Below are 24754 nucleotides of genomic sequence, written 5' to 3' on the forward strand. Positions count from 1 at the left end.
TTTAAGGTCCTTTTCAACACCGATCATTGTAGGATTTTATGGTAGCTATGTATTTTTTAATTGCATTGCCTGACTGGGTCACCTTTTTATTTGGTCATAAAGTAGAAGCTGAGCTTCAAAAGAAATACAGACTGCCCATGCCTGCAAACCGAGATCTGACCTGTTCTGTTATTTTTATCTGCCTGTTTTTGTTGCTGTTCTTTTTTCTGTGGCTCTTTTTCCTTGGCTTGTCCATGAAATTAAAACACAGTTAGCTGTCTCATTAAGATTGTTGAGGATTCAACCATCTATCTGCCTGCAACACTTTGGAACACTCAGAGAGACTTTAACTTCTGAAGTGTTAGTTATGGAGCAGTAGTTCCAAGACAGTATTGTCATGGAGAAAAGGACTGGCTGAGGCACAAAAATTTATGAACACACTGCTAAGTCTCGGTTCAGTCCTATTTATTCTGAGAACAACTTATTGTGAGCACGCCATGGGAACAACCAGGCCACATTAAGAATTACTTCTCATTAAGAAGCCTGAACTCTACTTGCACGTATCGCTGAATTGTGGAGGTAGCATTCTGTGGTTGTAAACACGCACCAAAGTATTTCAGCGAGACAAATAAAGCAGATAATGAACAACTCAACAAGGAAACAACATGGAGAACTTCTATCAGTGTTCATTTTCAGTAATTAGTATCATGGCTTCATCAGAGATGTGCAAGGATCTATGCGTACAGGAAGCTGGAGCACACACTCCAGCTTTGATAAACAGGCAGGACACAAAACCTACACTTGAAAATGAAAACTTTCCCTCAGAGTTTTCTTTGGAAAGACAGGCACTTTGTTGCTCAAATTCTGTTTCATCATCTCAGTTAAGGAGAACACTTTGTTCCCCAGTTTGTTCCAGTTTAAGGATTGGACAGCTGCAAGTGTCCATAGGACTAGAGGGAATGGCTTCAAGCTGCACCAGAGGAGATTTAGGCTGGGCGTTAGGAAATACTACTTCTCTGAAAGAGTGGTCAGGCACTGGAATGGGCTGCCCAGGGAGGTGGTGGAGTCACTGACCCTGGAGGTGTTCAAGGAACGTTTGGATGTTGTGTAGAGGGACATGGTTTAGTGAGAACTGTTGGTGATGGGTGGATGGTTGGACTGGGTGATCTGGTAGGTCTTTTCCAACCTTGGTGTTTCTGTGATTCTGTGAAATGACAGAACCGTGCTCTTTGAAGTTACCAGCACAGTTGACAGAACACAAGTGGGAAATGTTTTACCTGTCTTTCCATCCTATCACAGGGAGGAGGGGAAAAAAAAGAAGCATAAGAAAACCCAGAGATCTAGATTTTCCTAGGAAAAAATAAACTCAGGAGACACAACTTCAAAGATAATTCAGGTTGATCAGATGAGAGTAGCCAAAGAAAAAGTGGTTGTTTTTCTTTCAGACTGTCACTGCTTTCATTTACACATGAAGTGAGACCAGGAGGAACGTGTCTCATCTTTTCCTTGGCCACAAATTTTTCAGATGGAAGTTTTTTGTTTAGAGCTCTCAGGGAGGGGGGAGGACACAAGAAGCAGCAAAACTGTGATGGAAAAAAGCACCTGAATCCACACAGGGTTAGCAGCCAGCTAACTGGAATTTCTTACCTGTGAGGCTGGTGCCGGTGCTCACAGACAAGGCTGAGGCTCAGCACCTCCTCTGCCTCACCCTTGATTAGGAAGATCCCTCGACTCTGAGTTTAATGACAAGGTTCAAGAAGGAGAAGACTGACTGATATTCTGGGCACATGAAAAGAAGTGTAGTCAAGCAGGTTGAGAGTGGTGGTCCTTCCCCTATACTGTGCTCTGGTGAGGCCATATCCGGAGTGCTGTGCCCAGTTCTGGGCTCCTCAGCTCAAGAAAGACAGGGAACTGCTGGAGAAAGTGCAGCTGAGGGCCACAGAGGTGATGAGAGACCTGGAGCATCTCCCTCATGAGGAAAGGCTGGGAGACCTGGGGCTGCTCAGCCTGGAGAAGAGAAGGCTGAGTAGGGATCTTATCAATGCTGATAAGTATCTAAAGGGTGGGAGCCAAGTGGATGGGGGGCCAGGCTCTTTCCAGCAGTGCCCAGCGACAGGACAAGGGACAACGGGCACAGAATGAAACATACAAAGTTCCATACAGACACGAAGAAAAAATTCTTTACTAAAAGGATTACAGAACATTGGAGCAGGCTGCTCAGAGAAGGTGTCTCATTCTCTGGAGATATTCAAAACACACCTGGATGCTTTCCTGAGTAACACACTGTGGGGAACTTCTGTAGCAGGGGGTTGGACTGGGTGGTCCCCTATGATTCTGTGATCTTTCTGGCCCCTTACTGGACTCTCTCTGCAGCATATCCACATCTGTCTCACTGGGGACCTCAGCATTGGACACGGCACTCAGATGCATCTCTGTCAACCTGTTAGCTCTGTCCTTCCTTCCTCTTGCAGCTGGGCAGGCTTTTAGCTTTTGAGACCACGAGGGTGCACTGCTAGCTGATAGTCAACGATAGGCACCCACTGATACTCAGACTATTTTGCAAAGGTGATCTCCAGCCACTTGGCCCCAGTATGAATTGTCAGTGGTAATTTTTCCTCAGATGTAGGACTTTGCATTTCCGCCTGCTGAAATTTAGGATGTTCCCGCCAGTGCATCTTTTCTGCCTGTTAAGATCCTTCTGAGTGGCAGCACAGGTGCATCCAGCAGCTTCTACTCTCTGCAAGCCTACTGATGGCACATTCTGTTCCAACAGCCAGATCATTCATGAAGACATTCACCAGCATAGGAGTGATGAAATCATAACATACCCTGAATTGGAAGGGACCCCCAAGGATTGAGTTCAGCGCCTGGCTTCACACAGGACCACTCAAAGATCAAATCTTATGTTAGAAATCATTGTCCAAACACTTCTTGAACTGTGGCAGTCCCAGCACCACAGTCAGTATAAACACTTTGGGTACAACAGCAGGTAATGGCCTTTAGCTAGGCTTGGTGTCACTGTGTACAACTTTCTGAGCTCAACCATTCTGATTGTCACCTTACCAGGTGTTTTTTTGTTTGCTTTACTTTCTTGAATACAGGCACAATACTTGATTTCCTTCCCTCCTTAGGAGCCCTGTTCACTGCTATAACCACTGAAAGACTGAGTGTCTTTCAACGCCATTAGAGAGTCAATGATTGTTACTAGTTATGGATGCATCCTATAGATTTATGTTCCATTTCTTGAAGTGTTCTTTTTCTCAGTCCCCCTCAACCAAGCACCAGCCTTCCCTTTGCTAACTTCAGAAGCCCATGATTTCCAAAGACTTCCTTACTGCTAGATTCTATAGCGAAGAACACGTGGCATTCAGTCTTCTCTATGCTTTTGACACAGGGTCTCCTGCCCTGTTTGGAAGCAGGCCTACTTTTTCCCTAATCTTCTTTTTGCAGGTGATATATGTGTAGAAGCTCCTTATTGCCTTCCAGAGCATTATGGTTCCAGCCGTGATACAGAGCCTTTCTTAGACTCAGTTGTAGGTGGCTGGGCTTTCCTAACCTCACCCCTGCACATTTGCACAGGGTCTTTACATGCCTCACATTACCTATCCCTAATTCAACCTCTTGAATGGTGATCACAGCATTCCAATACAAGATGCAGACCCGTCAGAGCTGTGCATGGGAGGTCAAGCAAAGGCAATGAATTGAGAACCAAAATGAAGTTCATGGGAAGGTCTTCTCTGGGCCCTAATTACAAAAGTCAAGCATCAGAACAGGTTTCCTAGAAGTTGTGCAGTCCCCACTGTTGGAGACAGTTTTCCAGACAGGAAGAGACTAAGACCTGGGCATCCTGGTCATGATCTCACAGGTAGCCGTGTTGTCCTGAGGCAAAACCCCCACCACTGGATGAAGCCAGTGAGGGCAGACAACAATCGAATACAACAGCAACTAGATTTTTTTAATAACCTCTGGAAAGTGTCAAGCCTGTGTAACAGCAGGGTTGTTTATCTTGATACCAGCTTTCCTGCCCTGTGTGCTTACTTCCCTACTTTCCATCCTGTTCACCTATTGCACTTCAGCAGGCTCATCAGGAGGCACAGCAGATGGCAGGGACGCAAGGTATCTCTTAGGCCGTGTATTATCACTTGATAATAAGTAATATTAGTAGATAAGTAGATTAGATAAATAATGCAAATCAATTCCCAGAGAAACCTTTGTACAACAGCAAGGATTTTGCTCTATACTGTACTCATGGATGCCTACCTGTGCGACCTACTGTAGGGAACCTACTGTAGGGAACCTGCTTTGGCAGGGGGGTTGGACTCGATCTCTGGAGGTCCCTTCCAACCCCTACAATTCTGTGATTCCTCATGCCTACCACACCCCAATGGGACACCCATACATTTCGAATTCATGAGACATGACAGAAGACTGACATTTTTAATAGGCCATTTATTGAGAGTTCAGATCACGTCTCCCCACGGTGCATAATGCACCATGAAAACAAAATACAGAAGATTGCTTCAGGAAATACACACCAGTTAAGCAATGCTACTTTTTGGCAAAGTGCTGTATTTTGTCAGCTTTCGGCTTGTGTTAAACTATTAAAAATAAGAGCGAGACATTCTTCCATATCAAAAAGACTGCTACAAATAGAAAGTGGCTCTGGAAAGAAGCTGCCGTATATGCATAGACTGATGTACAGTATTAATCCTATCTGAAATGTCCCTTTTGTATCTTCAAGTCTGCTGTGTAAAATTACACCTAGAAGGCACAGTTTAAAATGCAGATCTGTTTGTTAACCAGTATATGAAAATATCATTTCAGCAAAATTCATGAATGTCAATCAGTATGAGACACTGCAAGGCCTCCACTTTTACAAGAACAAAAAAAAAAACATTTTAGTACAGTTCAAAAACCATATAAAAAGCCACACAGCTCACTAATAAAACAAAAAACCAAAACGAATCTAATCACCCAATAGCTCCAGGCATAAAAATGGGACTAGATCAACATAAATACTTAAAACAAATTAACAAAAAGCCGTTGATGCAGTACTATCTCACACAACAACACGGTTTCCACTATTACAAGTTGAGAAGCACAGCTTTGTGCAACAAAACAGTTTATATCCTGAAAGATATAGGAGTTCATCACCAGAAAGTTATCTAGTAATGTAGTATAAAAAAAAAAAAAAAAAAAAAGATGAGTTTCTCCCAACTCTAGGAGCAGTCTAAAGTTGCATTTACTTGCCTGCTAAGAACAGACCAAGGCTCTCATTCTAATGCCTGGGAGCCTTTACACTCTCAATTCCATCCCCTGTTGAGATCAAAGGATTACTCCTTCCAACACAGGGAGGTGGATACATCATCTTCCTTCATTTAACTTTAAGAAAATTAAAGCTGAAGGAAAGTAGTTACTTGATATATCAAGAAAAACATAATACAGGAAAGCATAGAATTTTCCTGAGCTAGAAAGTTGGCAGTGAGGAAGAGGAAGTTTAAGCTGGACAAAGAGTTGGAGTGGTAAAGGTAGACCATCTGAGGCAAGTAGAAGTTTATGCCAGGTACAGATATGTACAGATGCAAGACTGGAGAAACTACAGCTACTTGGAGATAAGCCAGAGTATTTGGACCACAAAAATTTTATATGAATGTGAATACATAAGGCTTTAAAGAGCACTAACACCCTCACTGCTATTTTTGAGGCTCATAACGTGACCAATTTTGTTCTCTTACCCAGTTCACACAAACTCCATGTGTTTTAAAGGCCAGTGTATCCAGGAAAGCACCACTCGCTCTTACACATGCATGTGTTTGCCAACATCCCCTTGCAACAACCCTAACTAATCCCAGGTAAGCAGCAAAACTGAAGTGAGAAATGAAAACTGAAAGAAATGCTGTTTCCTGCATACTAGGTATGCTCCCCAGCAATTCCAGCTGCACTATGTGCAGTAACTACATCATGCACTACACTATACTCTAACTACATCAATACTAATTCAAATTGTTGGGCTTCTGAGAAAATCTGAAGCATTTGGATGGATTTAGAAAACAAGTGTTGCAGGTCTGGAACAATTCACATTGACATCACCCAATTTCCAATGCTCTCCATGTGAGTCCTTATGGAAACTTCTGTCTAAGGACTACTGGAAGACATGACTGAATGCCACATTAACACTTGAATGCCCCAGGCACCCAGCACAGGGAGGAAAAAAAAAAAAAAAAAAGGACCACACAACATTTCAACACTGATAGAAAGGAGGTAAAATTACTTATTCCCCCTTTTTTTGTTAGAATTTCTGTTCCCTCTCCCCTTCAAAGAGATTTAACCCACTTCCTAGATTACCTATCAGTGTTCAGAGTGCCATGTGGCTGCAGTGTGATGTACAATCTATTAATAAGCTGGGGTTTTGTTTTTTTTTTTTTTGCCTTTAAGTGCCCACCTACTCCCAACAGAGTATTTTGCAGAATGTTCTTAAGAATGAATACTTGAGTATTTGTTAGTTTTGAATGGCTTTTCTTCCCTAGTAACCCACAGAAGTGATATCCAGTCTTTCTGCTCCCTGTTGACTTCAAAACACTGCTGAGGTGCCTCAAATTTTATATACCGTTATCTGTATTTAGTTCTGTAAGACTGTTTCAGCATGCTCTTCTCCTTGCCACCCATTGCTCTTCATTTCCAGTCACAACTGATCTCAGACTTGATTGAGTGGGAGAACAGATTAGATAGTTAGAAGAAGTTCTATCAGAAGTCCTTCTTCCAGCTATTTTTGAGCAACTCTCAGCCTGTAAACAAGAAAATCTAACAGCAATCAGCAGCTCAGAAATAGCTGAGCATCAGCCTGACTTCTTTGAAAAAGCAGTCAGCTACCTGTGGAATTAGAAGAGCAGTTGATCCACTATTTTTGGGGTAGTAACTAGACTACAGAACAAATGGAACAGATTAGGTTTTAGAAGAAATTGATCTTCAACAATAAAAAGAGTTAGAAAGGGAAGAGAGCTCAAACTGTACCAAGTAGAACACTTTAGCTCTCTGGCTTATGCATCTGTACTTAACCCATAGGTCCACTTCTCCTTTCACTCCACTGTGAGGTACTTCATCTGTAACACCAGTGCCATAGATACTGCAGAAATACCAAAGGGACGTTTAACCCTTTTCTGATACTCATATTAAGTACCTAACACAACTACACAGACTCCATGCAAACACAGGTAGGTACTAGGCAATTCAGATTAGTTGTCCTTGTAACAGATCAGCATAGCTATGTAATATTCACTGGCAGCTACAGTATTGCCTTGTTAGAACTTAATCAGATACGCCTAATACAGAGAGATACACAAGCTGTCAAGTACTTGTCATTAAAGCATATGGCTAACTTCAAATTTTTAAACTCCACTTTGATTAATGCAAAGACATAACTGATTTTCTATCTCAGTTAAGCTTCTTTAAAAGACTATGAACCTATCTATACATCGTAGATAGGTCAGCACATGAGCTACTGTACTGACAGGCTTCTAAGACACCGATACTTAACATAATTTAGACTGTAGCAAGATTTTTGGAGATGTGTCATCAAACAAATGCAGCACTAGTTGTGATTGTGTCTGAGGGAATCGATGATCAGCTGCAGATTGACCACACTCACCTATGCGTGAAAACACGAGCAACCTAAGAAACCATCAGATCATAGATTAAAACACGAGAGCCATCAGTAATTGAACTGACGCTGGCAAGGCTGGTGAACAAACAGTCCGTTGTGCTTGATATGCCGAGAGTGGCAATCCCTGGTGAGGTTTTGGCGACGGAGACCATTTCTGTTGAGGAAGTGTCTTTTGCTGTGTTCTTTTATCCAGTGGGTAGGACGAAAGCTCTTGTTTTTTTCCAGAAAACTTGAACGAGCAGGAAGAGCTGCGACAAAGCAGTGAACACGCTGTCCTGTTTCATTTCGGGCCTCCAGTCTAGAAACAAAAGATGCACATTTAGATTGTTTCTGAGTTAGGACTGAAAGATGCAAGAAGACACGAGAACATGAACATCCAGATTTCAAGAAGGCACACTGATTGTACCGGACAAAGATCTGGGCTCCAGTTAGGCCAAGCCAGTTTAAGAAAATCACATTGGTAAGCAGCACTGCCAACTTGCTTTTACCACCAAGGCAACAAAATAGCTTTTGGGCTTCTGGTGTATAATGCCACTGTGCCCTTACTTTCCCACTCCACTTCCCTAACGCCACAGCACAGCACAGATCAGAATTACAAGGCAACGTGCGTCACCGATCCAGCTTTAGAAGACTTAAATTTATCCGATGGGCAAAGTTTGGTTTAAAGAAAATCACCTTGAACACTAGTTGTTTGAACTGAAAACAAAAGCACACTAGTGAAAGCGTAATTTGGATTGCGAGCAAGTGCAAGTTCATGCACAGGAGTGGGAAAGACAGACAAGTTGCGACACACACTGGAAACAACTGAAAAGGATCATTCTCCAAACAGTCCTCTTGATTTCACAAGTGGAGAGAGTCAGCAGTTTTGGCAAACCTTTGCATCATGCACTAGTGAGAAACAAAACAGCAGCCCATGCAAGCAGGGACTGACATAGTGATATACTGACTTCCCTACTTCACCAAGCAATCACTGGCGTTTCCTGAAACTTCAAGAGTAAAGATAAAAATAACTTGGTGGTTTTAGAAGTGAGAAAAGCAAGTCCCAAGTCTGAGAGCCACAGCTGGTATGAGACCAGAGGCATTTCCAGCTACCAGTGAGCAACTCATTGGTACCCAGAAAGGTGTCTGAGAGGCCAGGAGTCTGCTTAAGCATGAGCAAGAAATCCCTTTAGAAATCTGTCTTCTAGCAGTAGCATGCCTGTACGCAGTATTTTTTGGGGGAGGGATTAGTTTGCATTTATTGTACAACATCCCCATGGGCTCCTGGAGAGCCTGCAATAAGCACTGACTGCCATGACCATAGTTCATCCTTCTCAAGTCTCCTCTAGGAGGTGACTGGCACAGAGCTGAGCTCCTCTACCTGCCTCCACCCCGTGTACAAAGATGTATATGCTCTGTCAGAAAGGGACACTGCCCCTACTCTCTCCTTTCTTCTTTTAAATACCAAAATCCACTTAATCCACTTGCTTTTTAAGTTCCTAGGTAACTTGAAGCAACTGTACTGAAGCCTACAGAATAGCACTATGACATACTCATTTTCTTCTCTCCATTCATTGGATTTATCCTAAATCTAGGACTTCAAACAAACCTGCTCAGCAGATTGCACCAGCTCAATTTACACAAGGGTGCCTGCAAACATGGGGCTACCATTTTCCATATATAGTGGCCCCTTCATGTGCTCCACAGTGCTGGAGCTGGAATTCCAGATGAAGAGAAAGCCTTAAAAAGTTAGAAAGCCATATCACAGGATGTTATTGGAATGTGTTTTTCCTAAACACACTTTTACTTTGTGTCATTAGCTAAAGAAGTGTATTAACTGCTAATCCTAAGTGTTGTGACTTATTATGAGAGAAAATACAACTGACTGAAAGAACACAGGAAAAGTTTGTGCCATCCTTTTATTTTGGCAGGAATTTAGAAGGAACAAATGAAGACTTCCAAAACGAAAGTTCCGTATTTTGGTATCTCAGTGGCTGCCTTTAGTAGTCTGGCCCTAGTGAGCCCCAGGCACTGGGAGAACTGGGTTGATGAGCCTCTGACCACGTGGTCAAAAACATCTTTTTAGAGAGGCTATATCTAAAGCCAGCCTGATGCTCAGTACACTTTGTGTGCCCAGCATCTGTATTGCTAGAAAGCACTGCTACTACAGTTAGAATACATAGCCAGATCTCACAAGAAACATTAAAGGATTCAGACCCCACATCAATTAATATTTTAAAGTAATTTTTCTGCACTTAGCATTTGGGCTTGTTAAAGCAGATGCAGTTAGGCTTGATCAATTTACATTATTCAGCACAAAGGTTAGTCCTAAAAAGGAATATTGTTTTGGCATACAAGGCTCTAGAGGAAGCAGTGTTGCTAGCAAACTGATCACACAAGCAGCACTATCCCAAAACAGCAGTACTTACTGTGCCAGTGTGCCTTAAGCAGCTTTTCTTGGCCCTACAACATTAAACGGCCAACCATTAAACCACTGGGGACTTAAAGACAGCTTTCAAAGCCTACTGTGCTTTCAGTGCAATTGATTTTCCCAGTTTGAGATCTACCTCAGCTTTAGACTTGAGATCAACCCCCAGTTCTGCCACCCCAAATAGTGATGTTTTATACAGAGGTCTAGATCCTCTGATAAGGTAACAAACGAGAAGACAGCATGTGGAAACTTAATCATATGCCATTTGGGAAACTAAAGCTGAGACACTCAACACATTAAGGTTGCCTAACTCCACTGCATAACATAACACAAGATCCTTCTCCCAAATAATTTATATCATTACCTCTCGCAAAGAAGTCACCAGAGAAGCCAGTATCTGACTGCAGGTGTTACCATGCACTGGAGAGGACTCATCAAAGCTGGTCTTTCCTTTACCAGGCCATGCCTAAGAGCCTACGGTTGTCCTGCAGACTCCTCCTAACCCAAATTTTAAAAGGTGCTGAGTGCACATAGATTCCCCCTAAGTTCAGCTAGATCCTCAGTTTTTGATATCACAAACTGCCCTCCTCAGATAATCACACGGCATGCCATGCGATTCTGTACATGTACTGGTACCAGCACTGTGCTCAAAACACAGCCATGTGCACCATCTCAGTCACTCACTTCTCTGAAGTGAGCAGTTTAAACATGACAAGGACCTGACCTAAAGTCATTGGGCATCTATCTACAGCAGCTTCTCTGCACTTTCATTGTTTTCCCACACAAAGATTTCTATAATTTAAGTCACTTTGTTGTCAATCAGGATACCCAAAACATTCCACTAACTCCAATTAATGGAACACAGGCAAACGTGTAGTGACAGCAACAAAAATATATGTGCATGAATATACACAGGATATATGGTCTAGATGCAAATACTGGGCACTTGGCAGCAAGGGAGTAGTGCACCAAGAAAACACATCCACAGTAATCTCAAATGGCAAGGTCTTTAGAACTCAAGGTTAGAACGGCACAACTTCTCACCTTGGTAGAAGCAGAAGTTTGCAGTACAAATTCTCACATTGAGGGATGCAAGTTTTGTTAAGTATTTCAGTTTGGGTCTGTTCCACAAGCTGTGTTACAAGATTTTGTCTTCTATCCCAACCTATTACTAGGTTGAGAGTGACAAAAAGAAATGGACTTCCCTGTTAGGACTGTTGGAGTAACATTTTTCAACTCAAGGTGACAGAAAGGGTACTGACTAATGTTTATGGTAAAATACACATGGCTATAGAATCATTTGAGTTTGAAGGATCTGTAAAGCCAACGTAGCCAAACTCACCTGCAATGAACAGAGACATCTATTGCTTGATATGATTGCCCAGAGCCCCACCCACCCTGACCCTGAATGTCCTCAAGGATGGGGCATACACCACCTCTCTGAACAACTTGTTCCAGTGCTTTGCTATCCTTATAATAAAAAACTCTATACGTCCTGGCTAAATTTCTTTTCTTCTAGTTACAAAGGGGGCAAAGTGTCTTCTAGTGTACACAATCAGCTACAGTGTGTTCTGTGAAGGAATCACTGGGCTCCATAAATACACCTCTGAGTGTAAGAGCTGCACACCTCATTTCCTCCTAGCACAGTCATCTCTTATAACATCTTTCTAGGCAGGCAGCCCTGATCACCCTACCCAACCTGTGTAGTATTCATGTTATTCACTCGCTCTGAAATAAGCTGGAAAATTCAGTATTAAGTGTCTATACTGATGAATTAGAAACCAGATATATTTAGCAGCAGATGAGCAGCACTTGCTTGGCAGAAAGCAAAGGTACCTGGGACTGCCCGGTCTGCAGAATTCCTCATCCCCACATCCAGTGTCGCTGAGGCTGTGGCAGGCATTGTGGACAGCATAGACAGACATGCTTGGGTGCTCAATGAGGAGGTTCTCCATAGGGCTGGTTTCTACTTTGATGGCAGTCAGCCCACCTGCAGTGAAACATGGTGGAGGGGTGATGAACCAGCTCTCCTCCATGGGACACGACTCAAATTGGATGAAGCACGACTCGCCGGCCTCAGGCAAGTGCTCCAGAGGAGATGGCAGGCAGGTGAAGACAGGCGAGCTGCCTGCAGGTGATGTTTCAGCAATGTCATCTTGCTCCGTGGTGCAGTTAGTGCAAGTGTCTGCTGCAGGTGATCAGGGGAGCCACCGACATCAGTGATTGCAGAAAGACAAACACAGCAAGGTCACACGTAGCCAGAAACAGGATATGAAACAAAAACAGAAACAAACCCCTATCAGTATGTACACAAGTTTTTATGAGCCAAGGGGAGGGGAAAAGGGAGTTCCCTGACAACGCAGGTTAGACACGTAAAGCAGCTGTTATCAGCCGAGCAATACAACTGTGCAATAAGTCAAGCACATTTTATCTGCACAAGTGGTTCTGCTGAAGCTCATGTCAGGCTTATAAATCTGATGTAATTTTTCTTACCAGTTTACATAACACGTTTTGGTGCACGTGTTCAGAAGGCACCTTGCACTTCCATCAAGTCTGCCTTCACCAAGTTTCTGTTGTCTGTATGGTTTCTTCACACGGAAACACAACCAGTACGGGCTAGAGCTCAGGTCTGACAGGCACCTTACCTATGAAGTCAACTAGAATCCACTCGTCATCTTCTTTCTCACTGAACTCTGGCTCTTGGCTGGACAAGCCATCAATCTCTCCCATGAACATGTTATTTAACCTCTGGAACATTACTAAGGCAGGAACAAGACTTTGGCTGGTAGATCTTTATATCCAAGGTTCAAGGCACAGCTCACACTGTTCTAGCACGGTGGCATAGACTTGAGATTAAAGTGCACAGATGCTTTATTAGTTTCGGTACAGGCCACGTAGAGTCATGGCTGGTAAACAGTTTGTGTTAAACCTGCAAAAAACAGTGACAGGGGTCTTAGTGACAAAGCAGCAGAGAGCATCCTGAGGGCAGCAAGCTGAAGCCCTCTCACTGGTGCAGGGTGAGGGACCAGCAAAAGTCTTTCCCAGGAGGCAGCAGCCCCACTGGCATCCCAGTGACACACAGAAGAGGCCCAGATCCCTCCAAAGCCTTCCTCCCAGGTCCTCCTCCCGTAAGAAGCTTCGCTCTACTGCTGGCCCACACCTCTAGGTGAGAACATCTACACAGAACACAAGCCCACCAAACCCTTCCTCAGCACCCTAACCTCACTGACTCCAAGGAATGAAGAGAGGTGACTTGGTTTAATTACAGTAATGCTTCTTGCATACTTCTCTAGATCTAGGTGTAATGACAGCCAGCAAGCCTGAGCTCTGCACGCAGTGGTTGGGATGAGGGCATCCCATTGTTGTTGAGAGCTGAGCAGCCAGTTGTCCCCACACTGGCATGCTGATAGCCCTTGGATATCCATGTGTAACCCAAGGAATGGAAGCCAGCTGAATAAGTAACAGCTACATGTGAGAAAAATTCAGGGACTGAGCACTCATCTCACCAGAACAACATTTGAATTACTTCAGCTTGTTGGAATTCTTACAGATAAATACCTACTTAAATAATTAACTAAGGAAAATGATATGCAGATATCCATCCAGAATGGGACAGACACCACAGCAGACAAAACCAACCAACAGTACTCCTTGCAGGCTGCATCCTTTACCAAGGCCTGCATGCCACCTCACCCACAGCCCTCAGACCACACTGATGAGGCACACTGGCTTCCAATGTCAGTGTGCTGTTTCCTCCTCTACACCCCAAGGAAGATTCAAGATAACACCTGAAACTGCATTAACTTTAGTTGTTTTTCTATATAAGAGCTTTTGAAACATGCCATGTTTTCATGCTGATAGGAGGCCACCGGACACCAAGCAGTAACACTGTTACTGAGAGTCAGCAGTGGGAGAAGCAGGGAAGAATCACACAAGGCTGGTAACAGTCAACTAGTCCAACTCTCAACCCATGCCCACTCACCACATCCCTCAGTGCCACACCAATACATTTCTTGAACACCTCCAGGGACCGTGCCTCCACCACCTCCCTGGGCAGCCTTTTCCAATACCTCACCACTCTTTCTGAGAAGAGACTTTTCCTAACATCCAACCCAAACCTCCTCTGGCACAACTTAACGCCACTCCCTGTCATCCTACTGCTGTTATCTGGGAGAAGAGGCAAACCCCTGGGCAGCCTGTGCCAGTGCCTCACCACTTCTGAGATTTTCCCTATATCGATCCTCAACATTCCCAGTGCAATGTAATGCCATTCCCCTTAGTCCTGTCACTGTTACCTGAGAAAGAGGTCAACCCCCATGTTACACCAGCCTCCTTTCAGGCATCACTAAGACGCCCCCTGAGCCTCCTCTTCTCCACATTGAACAACCCCAGCTCCCTTAACCACCTTCCACAAGACTTGAGCTCCAGACCCCTTGCAGCTCTGCTGCCCTGAACACATTCCTGCACCTCGATGTCTCTCTCGTATTGAGGGGCCCTAAACTGAGCACAGCACTCAAGATGCAGACACCAGAGCTGAGCACAGAATTGATCACCTCCCTGCTCCCGCTCGCAGGGCTATTTCTAATACAAGCCAGGATGCCGTTGGCCTTCTTGGCCACCTGGGCACACTGTTGGCTCCCGTTCAGCCGGCTGTCAGCTAACACGCCCAGACCCTTTCCTCCGTTCAGCTTTCCAACCGCTCAGCCCTACGCCCGCAGCAGGGCACGGGGCCGCCGTGACCGAAGCTGAGGACGCGGTTGGATGAGTGCGGCTGAACGAGCAGCGCCCCGCCCAGCGCGACTGCCGGGGCAGAGGGACGCGCCGGGGAAAAGAAACGAACGTAAGGAAAAGAAAAGAGCCGAAGAACAGAAGAACCCCCGGGCCGTCAGCACTCCTCCTCTCCCGCTGTAGCTGGGCTGGCTGTTCCCGCTGCCACCAGGCGGCTCCCAGGCGCTCCCGGTCGGGCTACGAGCGCTGCGCGGCGGGCGGCGCTGCCCGACCCCACCGACCCGGGCGGAGCGCAGAGTACGGGACCCCGCGGAGCTCCTCCGGGACGCAGCCACCCCGCTCGGCGGAGACAAAGCGGTGGCGACCCGTTCTCCCCGGCCGCCCTTCCGGGTGCGACAGGGACGGGCAGGCGGGAGGCGCTCGGGGCCGAGAAGCGAGCCGGGACCGCCCGGCCCCGCACTCACCTCCGGACCGCACGGAACCGCCGCTCCCAGCGCCGCAGCCGCGCCAACTCCGCGCCCCGCGCAGCCCTTTGTTGTTATAGCGGCGCGCACAGCTGACGGGCTGCCCCGCCCCGCGCCCAATCGGCGCCGGCGGCGGCTGTCGCTAACGCACGTGACGGAGGGGCGGGGCCGGCGGGGCGCGCTCCCGCGGGGAGGGGACGCGCGGAGCGCGCGGTGGGGCTGTGGGCATTGGGTTGGTGCTCCGTATGGCCGTGTTCGCTGGGAGCCGTGCGAGTGGACTTCATGGAATCATAGAACGGCCTGGGCTGAAAAGGACCTCAAAGACCATCTAGTTTCAATCCCCCTGCTTTGTGCAGGGCCGCCAGCCACCAGACCAGGCTGTCCAGAGCCACATCCAGCCTGGCCTTGAGTGCCTCCAGGGATGGGGCATCCACAAACAACTTCCAGTTCATAGATGGGCAGAATTACTTACTTTCAGTGTTAGTGCTCCCAGGAGCGAATATGGTCTGTGTAGAGGTAGTGCATGACTGGGAGCCAAAGGCAGGCAGGGCCAAAGGTGACTTCTAGAGAATGAATGCCCCGTGGGATGTGTGTGTGTTACGGAATTACAGTGTTAGGACTTGTTAATTGAGGCTGTGCAAAGTGCTTCAGGAGGTGAAAGCCACCGTGTCTGGGTCACCTTGGGTCAGCAACCACGTCACACGTGGCCATCCTTGCTTACAGTGACTGTTACATTAAAATTATGCATTGATCAATTAGCGTAACGTATTTTTCTGGCGCAGTCAAGCCCTTGGGCTGCATCTGAGACAGGCCCAGAAAGGAGATGAGAGCCTGGGCCTTACGGCTGTGAAGTCCCTGGGAGAGGCTCTCCTCTCCCTGCAGCACGGCTCTTATATCCCACATCTCCCTTCCTCCTTGTGATACCATACCCCACATCACGAAGTGGAGACACAGTGACCCTCCTGGCTATCCCCACCACTGCTGCCATTGGAGCCCAGCAGGCAAGGCAACAGCAGTTCCTTGAGAGACTAGCTGGGCACAAAGGTGGCTCAGGGATTTCCTTAAGGGAACTGACATTTGTATTTGCATTGCAGATAAAAAAGAAGTGATCTCGGGAGCAATGACCTGCTCATACTTCCACCATGCTCCAGCACTTCAAGTATCATAAAAGCTGGAAGTGATTGGGCAGCTCTCCCCTGTTAGTTTTGCAGCACTCAGCATGCGCTGTACATGTCTGGCTGTTCCCTGCCACATCACCAAGAGTTGCAGGGGGTGCCTCCAACTCCTTCTTCCTCTTCCACAAAGAGATAAATACAGATCACTTGCAAACTATCACTCCAAGCAGTTTGCATGAACATCAATCACTTGTATGCAGCACGAGCCCAGCATATCTGTAAAGGAACCTCCCAGCCATTCTTCTTTCCTTACACATCTGCTTCCAAGGTTTCCTGCCTCAAATTTAAGCACAAGCCCCGCCATGTTGTTTAACGTACAAGGTGTCGGAGCAGACCCAGCACAAAAAAACACGCTCTCATATATGTGTCCATGTGCAAAATGTCCTTTGCTGAAAGTCGACTTTAGGTTTGACATCAAGCTTAGGCACTTCCTTTCCTGCTTTCCTTCCTCTGCCTTTGGTTAGTGCAGAGCTTTCTGCAGTGTTGGCTTAATGACATCAAATTAGTTGATCCCGTTGTAAGTCACAGTCTGTAATGCTATTTTCCAAAAAGCAAACTACATTTGTGAGTTAAGACCAGCCCCCTCCAGACTTACGCAGAACAAGTGCCAGAGACCTGTTTCTGTGTTTCTAAAGTACTGAAGTGAGCAAACTCAAGAATCCAGTTTGGATGTGACCAGGAGCCCCACAATTTGGCTGACAGAGCTGGGGAGATGGAGGTTATGGGATGTGATCCTTCAGACTGGACTGGAAGAAGCTGGGGTTTGGTTTTCTGGGGAGGAACTGTGATCTGAAAACATCAGCCCTCTCACAAAGAGTCCTTGGATAGACAGGGGAAAGTTTGTTTTCCTTTAGGAACTGTCAAGATGCAATCCCTTCATTTCATATTGTTGGAGAGCAAAACCAGGTGTTATTCAAATGTTCATTGGCAGGAAGCCACTATAAATCCCTGCCACGTTAAGAAATAATGGTGAGCTTTAGCCGTGCTTCGAGCTCTTTTCCTTGACTCCATCCAAAATGAAAACCCTGTCAGAAGGCCGTGTGGGTTTTCTGAGAACGCCTCCATCCTGCATTCAGAGTGGAGTTGTGAGCTGGGGCTGTCGGGTAGGGGGCACCTCCATGAGCAGTGCTGTACAGAGCGCTGGGCAGCAGTGCAGGTCCTCATGTCATCAGGTGAATGATTTTCTCCTCCTGAGGCACTCATCAAGTGTTTTCTGTTGGAGCTGGCTGTCCTCTCGTGTTTGTTTCTTGTGCTGGAAAAAGCCCAGCACTGCTCACTGCTCCTGCCCGAACCTGTCCTCTCCTTCAGCACTCTCTAACAGAAGACCCTGGTACACCTGTAGCACAGCCAGGAGCCACGCTCTCTGTTTTCAGTCTTGCCTTGTGGTTGGAGGCTTTCCAGGAGCACATCTCGTGCCTAACTCAAGGGAAGTGGACCCATCACTCAGCGAAGAAAAGACCTGGGGATTTTTGACTTCAGCACTGAACTTGTCTTTGTTACACTTAAGAAACTCCTGCACACCATTTATGAGATTCCTAACCCAGATAGGTTATTACTGTGGCTATTAGCCCTTCCAGTTTTTGTTCTTTATTTCAATGGTGATGTCACAGTGGTGGGCATCCCACACGCTAGCCAGCGCTCTTAAGCAACACTCAATGCAGGGGAAGCTGCTGCTCAGTCAGAAGTTGTTCTGCACCCACTGCAGGCTGAGTTTAGGACAAACGTACCTTGGTGCCATGATTTATTTCCTGCACTGGATTTATCTGTGTAATGACTGTCAGTTAATGCCTGGTGAAGGGATAAGTAGGTCTCTCTGTTGGTAGCACATCCGTATTTTAAATCACGTGGAAATGACAGATGGTGATGAAATATTAGAAGCTTGCAGAGCTTCCTCCTTAAATTGCTTGCTCGCAGCATGTTTTGTTGTGGGGCCAGCCATGCTTAAACCCTTTCTTGAATTTTTTTTTGCACAGCCAGAGTCTGCAGACACGCACTAACCATCTCTGAGGCATTTCTGGTCTTAGCAGGGATCCACTTATTTCCTTTTGGCTTTCCCACTGATTCATCAGCTTCCCAAAATAGAAAGCACTATCTTTGTTTTGTTGTGATGAGTTACAAAAGAATTAATAACATCAGCTTAGCACCAACAAATACAAATCAGGTCATTCTAAAATGTCCTTGGATTTCATCCGCAAGACTCCATCCAATTGTGCATTACTATTACCTTAGAAAGAGCTCCTGCTCTTTGCAGTACAAAGCATTTGATCCCACACTGTAATTCTTTTCAGCCGTGGGTGTTTCTTGCAAGTTCTGAGCCCAGAGTTTCTCCACATTACTCAGAATGGCCTCAGGAGATAAAAAATGTGCCAAATACCTCCGAAAGAAGATCAAATGTCTTTTGGGCTCTGTGCACCCCTTGCTTGCTTAGGACACACATAGCGAATGCCAGCACTCTGTGCCAGCAGAGCTCTGCTGAATGAATCCATGCTGCGGGAGGCCTTGCTGCACTAGACAGCATCTCACAGGAGCCAGGTGCAGGAGTCCACCTTGCATACTGAGTCACTGTAACTGTGAATCTGCTGTTACATCCAACTGAGGAGCTCTTTTCAAATTGTAGTTTAAAACTGGTTATGCACAACAACAAACCAACAAGATCTCAGGAGAGATCTGCAGGATCTGCAGGATTGAGTGCAATGAAGCCTCTCGGCAAGAGACAGACGCCACGTGCCCTTCCTGGCTGGAAAAGCCAGTTTTCACAGAGAGGTACAGCTTCCATGCAAAACAAGATAGCTCCCCAGGTGCCAGCACAGTTTTCAGTAAATCGTGCCAGTGAGATAGCATTGTCCAGCTGCTATAGCAAGAGGCCTGTGCTCTGGGTTTAGTTGCTGTGGGGCTTTGGGCAGACTGTGTAACTCTGCTCGAGTTCCTCATAGGTAGGATGTGGTCAGGTAGCCAGCCAGGCACCAAGGGGTGATGCAAGAGGCCTCGTGCACTTAACCCGCTGTGCTGTAGGCTCTCCAAGAGCTTCTCCAATAACTGTGAGTTGTCAGAAAGGCTCTTTGATGACGTGAAGTCAAACTGCTCCTGGATTATTCTTCCAGGTGGCGTGAGGTCTGAATCCCAGAGTTACATGTATGATTCAGTTCTTGTCCATAGACACCAAAATGACACTTCCTGACTCTGAGTGACAGCATGACATAATGTGACAACTCAACAGTGACACTGCCAGCAGTCTCCAAGCACCAAGAATTACTGAGGCTCAACCCAAAGAGCTGATGTGCTCATCTACTACATGCATTCCAGTACTTAATGCACGCCGTGCTGAAGATGCATCTTTCAATGCTGTGGAGAAAGGGGAGGTTTGGGTTGGATATTAGGAAAAAAATATTCTCAGAAAGAGTAGTGAGGCATTGAAACAGGATGTCCAGGGAGCTGAGGGAGTCACCGTCCCTGGAGGTGTTCAGGAGACATAGAGATGTGGCACTGAGGGATGTAGTCACCGTGCATGGTGGGGCTGGGCTGATGTTTGGACCAGATGATCTTATTCTTTTCCAACATCAATGATTCTATGAAGTATTAGAAATGTGGTGGGGTTTTTTTTCTTTTTTATAACAAAATGTCTGGCAGAAGCAGAGCCTGGGAGTGTCTTCCAGGGATTTTGGAAAAACATCACGACTGTGGTCGTGACACAATGACGAATGTGTTATAAGAAAACACAGCTCATGAGAAGAGCTAAATAAAAGACATTTAAATTGAAAGAATTCTTTTTTTTTTCTTTGAATTTTCTAAATCTCATTAACCTAATGTCAGTGTTTGAATAATTAAAGTGGTGTAACAAGATGCAATTGCCAGAGCTGCAAGGACAGTAAACATAACTACGCTATTATCAGGATGAGCTGAGCCTCCAATGATGCAAGAGGTCGGACAGCTGTAATCACACCACTGCACCTGGAACAGGGTCAGCACAGGGGCCACATGCAGCCTGAACATGAACACACTGTACCTGGGCTCTGGAGCTATAATTAGAGCAAAGCTGAAGGTTTATAGATCCCAACACAAAGTGGTACGAGAAAGCTTAAAAGAAATGGAAGTACACTGGAAGAAATAAGAGTTTAATATTCAAATGAGCAATGCCACATTGTCTTAATTTCAGCTAGGATGGAATTATTTTCTTTAGAGTGTCTGGAATGATGCTGGTTTTGGTTCTAGGATGAAAACAATGCTGATAACACACCAGTGTTTATAGTTGCTGCTACACAGCGTTATACAGAGCCAAGGCCTCCCTCTTCTGCTGCTCAGGGGGCAAGTTGGGCAACGGTTGACGGGTAGTGAGCAATTGCTTATGTGTTTCTTGTTATATACATTCATTTAGATATAGAGAGAGACACAGTTATAACTACTGTCCTTGTCCTTTTCTCTGTCTTAGTAAATAGTTTTATCTCAACCCACGAGTTCTACTTTTTTCCCCCCAGTTCTCTTCCCCATCCCACTCAGAAGGAGGGGAATGAGAGAACAACTGTGTGGTGCTCAGCCACCTGCCAGGTTAAACCACAACACACTTTAATTAACTGCACACTAGTTGTTAGTGGAAAAAAAAAAAAAAAAAAAAAAAAAAAGACGCTATTAAAGAATAAAAAATGCAAGGTTTTCTGTTTGGTCAACTGCAAAAACAGACTGAGGAGCAAAGAGTAGGGAGCCGCCCTGCAGAAATGTTCTGGAGCTTACATACTGTTTCAAAAAAAGCAAGCTTCATACTGAGATGAAGCTATAAAAGAGAGGCTATAAAGTACATGAAGTAATTCTTCCACTTCTCACAGTCTTGGCAAAACTCAGCTGGAACTCCACGAGTCTGGCTTGGGGCACTGTGCTCAGGAGAGATACAACACTGATCAGGCTCAGGGGAGAGCAATGTGTGTGATCGGAGCTCTTGAAAAACACGACTTAAAGGGAAGATTGGAGAAAGGAGGTGCTTGTTCCAGTGAAGGCAAATCTGATGAAGATATGAGTCTTCAAACGCATATTAGAGATTAATAAGACACTCAATTTCAGCATAAATAGTTTGGTTAGACATTACGAAGCTTTCTAAAAATAAGGATAGTGATGCATTAAGATAGATTGCCTGGGGATTGTAAATCTTTTTAAGAAGTGATCAGAGAAAATTTAGTCAGGAATGACAGAGATAAAATGAATCTAGAGAGTGGGATGGTAGAGATGGCTTCCTGAGATCCCTTTTCATCTGGATGTTCCACGATCATCCAAAAGACAAGGCTTTTCATTAGTGCTTGTTGAGCCACGCTATTCACTTCCATCTTCACCTTGGAAATGGAAATCAAATTGTTCAGTCCCAGTCAGCACTGATTTCAGGTTTTTCTTGTACCTAGCACCAACACAACGTGACTGAGTTTAAGTTGCCAGGATGTCAGGACCAAGTTTAGAATAGCATTAGTTGAAATAATAAAATTTGAAGCAATGCTCATACCGATTAAAAATACCTATCACTGGCCTTACATCAAAAGATTTAATTAAAGCAAGTCATATGTCGTGTGTCTCGGGTAATTCACAGTCCCTTTTACATTTCAGAGAGACTCTGTTTGGATAAACATTGCAGTTTTACTGGAACAAGCAAAGCAGAGTCAGGAATAAAAGCACATAGATCCAGTCTATAAAGCATCCCTTCCAGTTCTGGCTTGCTGCAGGGAGGGAGGTAGACCTGCTGCCATGTTACCATGCATATCCACAGTGCTGCTTGGAGTCCCTCTAAAACGCAGGAAGCTGCAGGTAGATTTAAACCTGCTCATGGGGATCTGACCGGGCAGTTGGACCCTGAGGAAAGACAAAGCTTGGCTGAGCACAGCTGTTCAGGCCTCATCGTGCTTCTACAAACACCTTTGTTTTTTTTCTTCACCCCGTGTTCCTATGGCAGCAGAATCAAAGCCTTGAACAAGTAATCCTCCTGCCTACATCCTGGGAGATTTAGACACCAATGTGAATACACTTCTGTCTCCATGTAATTTTGGTTATTACCAAGAGACTTTTTAGCTCACCTTCAAATTATTACAGCTCCAGTACAGTGATTCTTGTTGCAACATGGTAAGGCAATTGGCTCCGGAGCAAGAGTCTTGTAAAACGGATAAAGTGCTTCTACCTATTATGATTAATATTATTTTGCTAAATACAGAGGGCACTTTGGCTCCCCACACCCCAGGTTGCTAAAGCAACACACATCTGTAAGGAATCATTCTTTTAATTGTGCCAATTAGGCTTATATAAGAGTCCTTCAGCAATCTTAATGTTGTGGAAAGCACAGTCTGAGGTCTGGCTAGAGATGAACCTCATGCTCCAAACACGCAATTATTTCAGACTTCCTCCTGCCATAATTGCCGTGCTGTGCATATGTAGTCAGGGCTAGCAGGAAGGACTGAACTGTGCAAGTTTACTGACTTCCCAGATGCAAGGAAGCACAACAGATGGCTTCTTAAATGCATCTTTGGAACAGAAGAAACACAGAGTTGATCATAAAATCATAGAATAGCTTGGGTTAGAAGGGACCTCAAGGATCATTGAGTTCCAACACCTCTGCTGCAGGCAGGGTTGCCAACCACTAGATCAAGTACTGCATCAGATTGCTCATGGCCTCATCTGGCTTTAAACACCTTCAGGGATGGGGAATGCACACCTCTCTGGGCAATGTGTTCCAGCACCTCACTGCTCTCTCAGTAAAATACTTCCCTCTGACATCCAATCTAAATCTCCCTTCCTTTAGTTTAAAACCATTTCCCCTTGTCCTATCACTGTCTACTCATGTAAAAAGTTGATTTCCCTCCTGTTTATAAACTCCCTTTAAATATTGGAAGGCCACAGCCAGATCTCCCTGCAGTCTTCTCTTTTCCAGGCTAACAAGCCCTTCAGCCTATTTTCACAGTAGAGGTGCTCCAGCCTTTGATCTTATATTTCATTTGTAAAACATTATGTTTCGATCAAGAAAAAACAAATGAAGGTTCAAACCTGGCATGTAACAGCACCAGATTGATTAATATTTTACAGCTAACTGGTGCCTGGTTAATGACTAATGGTTTACAGCTGTACATTGCTTTTCAAATGAAGCCACTCTGTGAAATGCATAGAGATGTTCAAGTCTACAGTAGTGAAAGTACAGCAAACTACTGATGGACAGCTTTGTCCAGAGGAATGTGAAAGCTGCAGGGCCACATGGAAACTTTCCAGACAACAGCAGTGCCTTTCTCGTGTGAGAAAACTGCTGTTCTCCACACAATAAAATGAAATGAAGAAGTTTGTTCTAACTAGCTGCTTATTTTATTAGCTCTATCCTCCTGGGCCATTTTTGCAACCCAAATCATTGTGTGTGAAAAACAAGCACTTTCTGAAAACTTGGTCTAATTAAGAGGCTTGTCATTAAAACATTAGAACAGTGCCTTGCTGCTACGTGACATTGTGCCATCACACTTGCCATGTTTTGCTGGTGATGTGACTCATCATAGGCGTGTGATAGAGATCAGCTATTGAAATGCCATCCAATTGCAATAACCATTATCTGAAACGTCCTGAAATAAAGAAAATGGCCATTTTATAGTGAGACAGCTATGCCTAATTACAGCCAATGATGGCCATATGATCACATAATTGTCCAAACATAACAGTGTGATCATTCTAATGCGTAACTCCATTCATCCAAAAGAAAAGTTCTGAAAATCAGTATGCTAACTGTCCATAGGTTGCCATCCTCTGTTGCAGTGGAACTGCAAGTGAGGCTGCATTACTACTTACTGCATGAACTACGGGTGATCATCTTTTCATACAACGTTTTCAGATTATAGGAAGGAATAACAATGGTACAGGAGTTTCCCTTTGCTTTATTTGTAATGCAGTTACTGAGGGAAGCACACACAGTAACTCATAGTTATGTGTGAGTTCCCTAAACTGAATCCCTCTCAAAATGCTTCTGTGTTAAAAGATTACAGTGACCTATGTGGAATAAAAGATGAGAAAATGACTCCCTAATCTCACATATGCCAAAATACAGTAATATTCACATTTAATAACTTGCTAACTTCAGGACAAAACAGGAGTAACTTGCTTTATCTTTGCTCAGACTGAAGCTTTTGGTTAGGAGCCAAACTGTGCAGCTGAGAGAAATCACACCACTGAAATGCACAGCTTCCTTTTGTTAATGAGGGAGTGGAGAGAAGGCAGTGGGGGGGCAGGAGTTGATCAGAGGAGTTCTCCAGCTCAGGGTTCCACTTCAGGCCTTGACCTATGGTGACCTGCCTCCCAGGACTGAGCTTTGCCATACTGATGCAGAAAGGATTACTTCCCCATG

General features: G+C 45.1%; 1 protein-coding gene across 3 annotated transcripts; it reads right to left on the bottom strand.

The window, feature by feature from the left end:
- Positions 1–4408: 4408 nt before the first annotated feature.
- TP53INP1 (tumor protein p53 inducible nuclear protein 1) lies at positions 4409–15326 on the bottom strand. 3 transcript variants are annotated; one of them, XM_042869886.1, is made up of 5 exons: positions 15242–15326; positions 12695–12978; positions 11886–12237; positions 10048–10081; positions 7850–7937 (listed from the first exon to the last, which is right to left on the bottom strand). In XM_042869886.1, exons 2-5 carry the CDS (start codon positions 12804–12806, stop codon positions 7920–7922), a joined length of 516 nt encoding a protein of 171 aa, XP_042725820.1. In that variant the 5' UTR covers positions 12807–12978; positions 15242–15326; the 3' UTR covers positions 7850–7919. The 3 variants fall into 3 exon arrangements, with proteins under 3 accessions (XP_042725819.1, XP_042725818.1, XP_042725820.1); XM_042869885.1 differs by lacking the exon at positions 10048–10081 and having other exon boundaries at positions 4409–7937; positions 11886–12234; XM_042869884.1 differs by lacking the exon at positions 10048–10081 and having other exon boundaries at positions 4409–7937.
- Positions 15327–24754: the final 9428 nt, after the last annotated feature.

Source organism: Lagopus leucura, unplaced genomic scaffold (genome assembly GCF_019238085.1).
Source record: "Lagopus leucura isolate 7727_CA_CO unplaced genomic scaffold, USGS_WTPT01 Super-Scaffold_100002, whole genome shotgun sequence".
Lineage (NCBI taxonomy): Eukaryota > Metazoa > Chordata > Aves > Galliformes > Phasianidae > Lagopus > Lagopus leucura.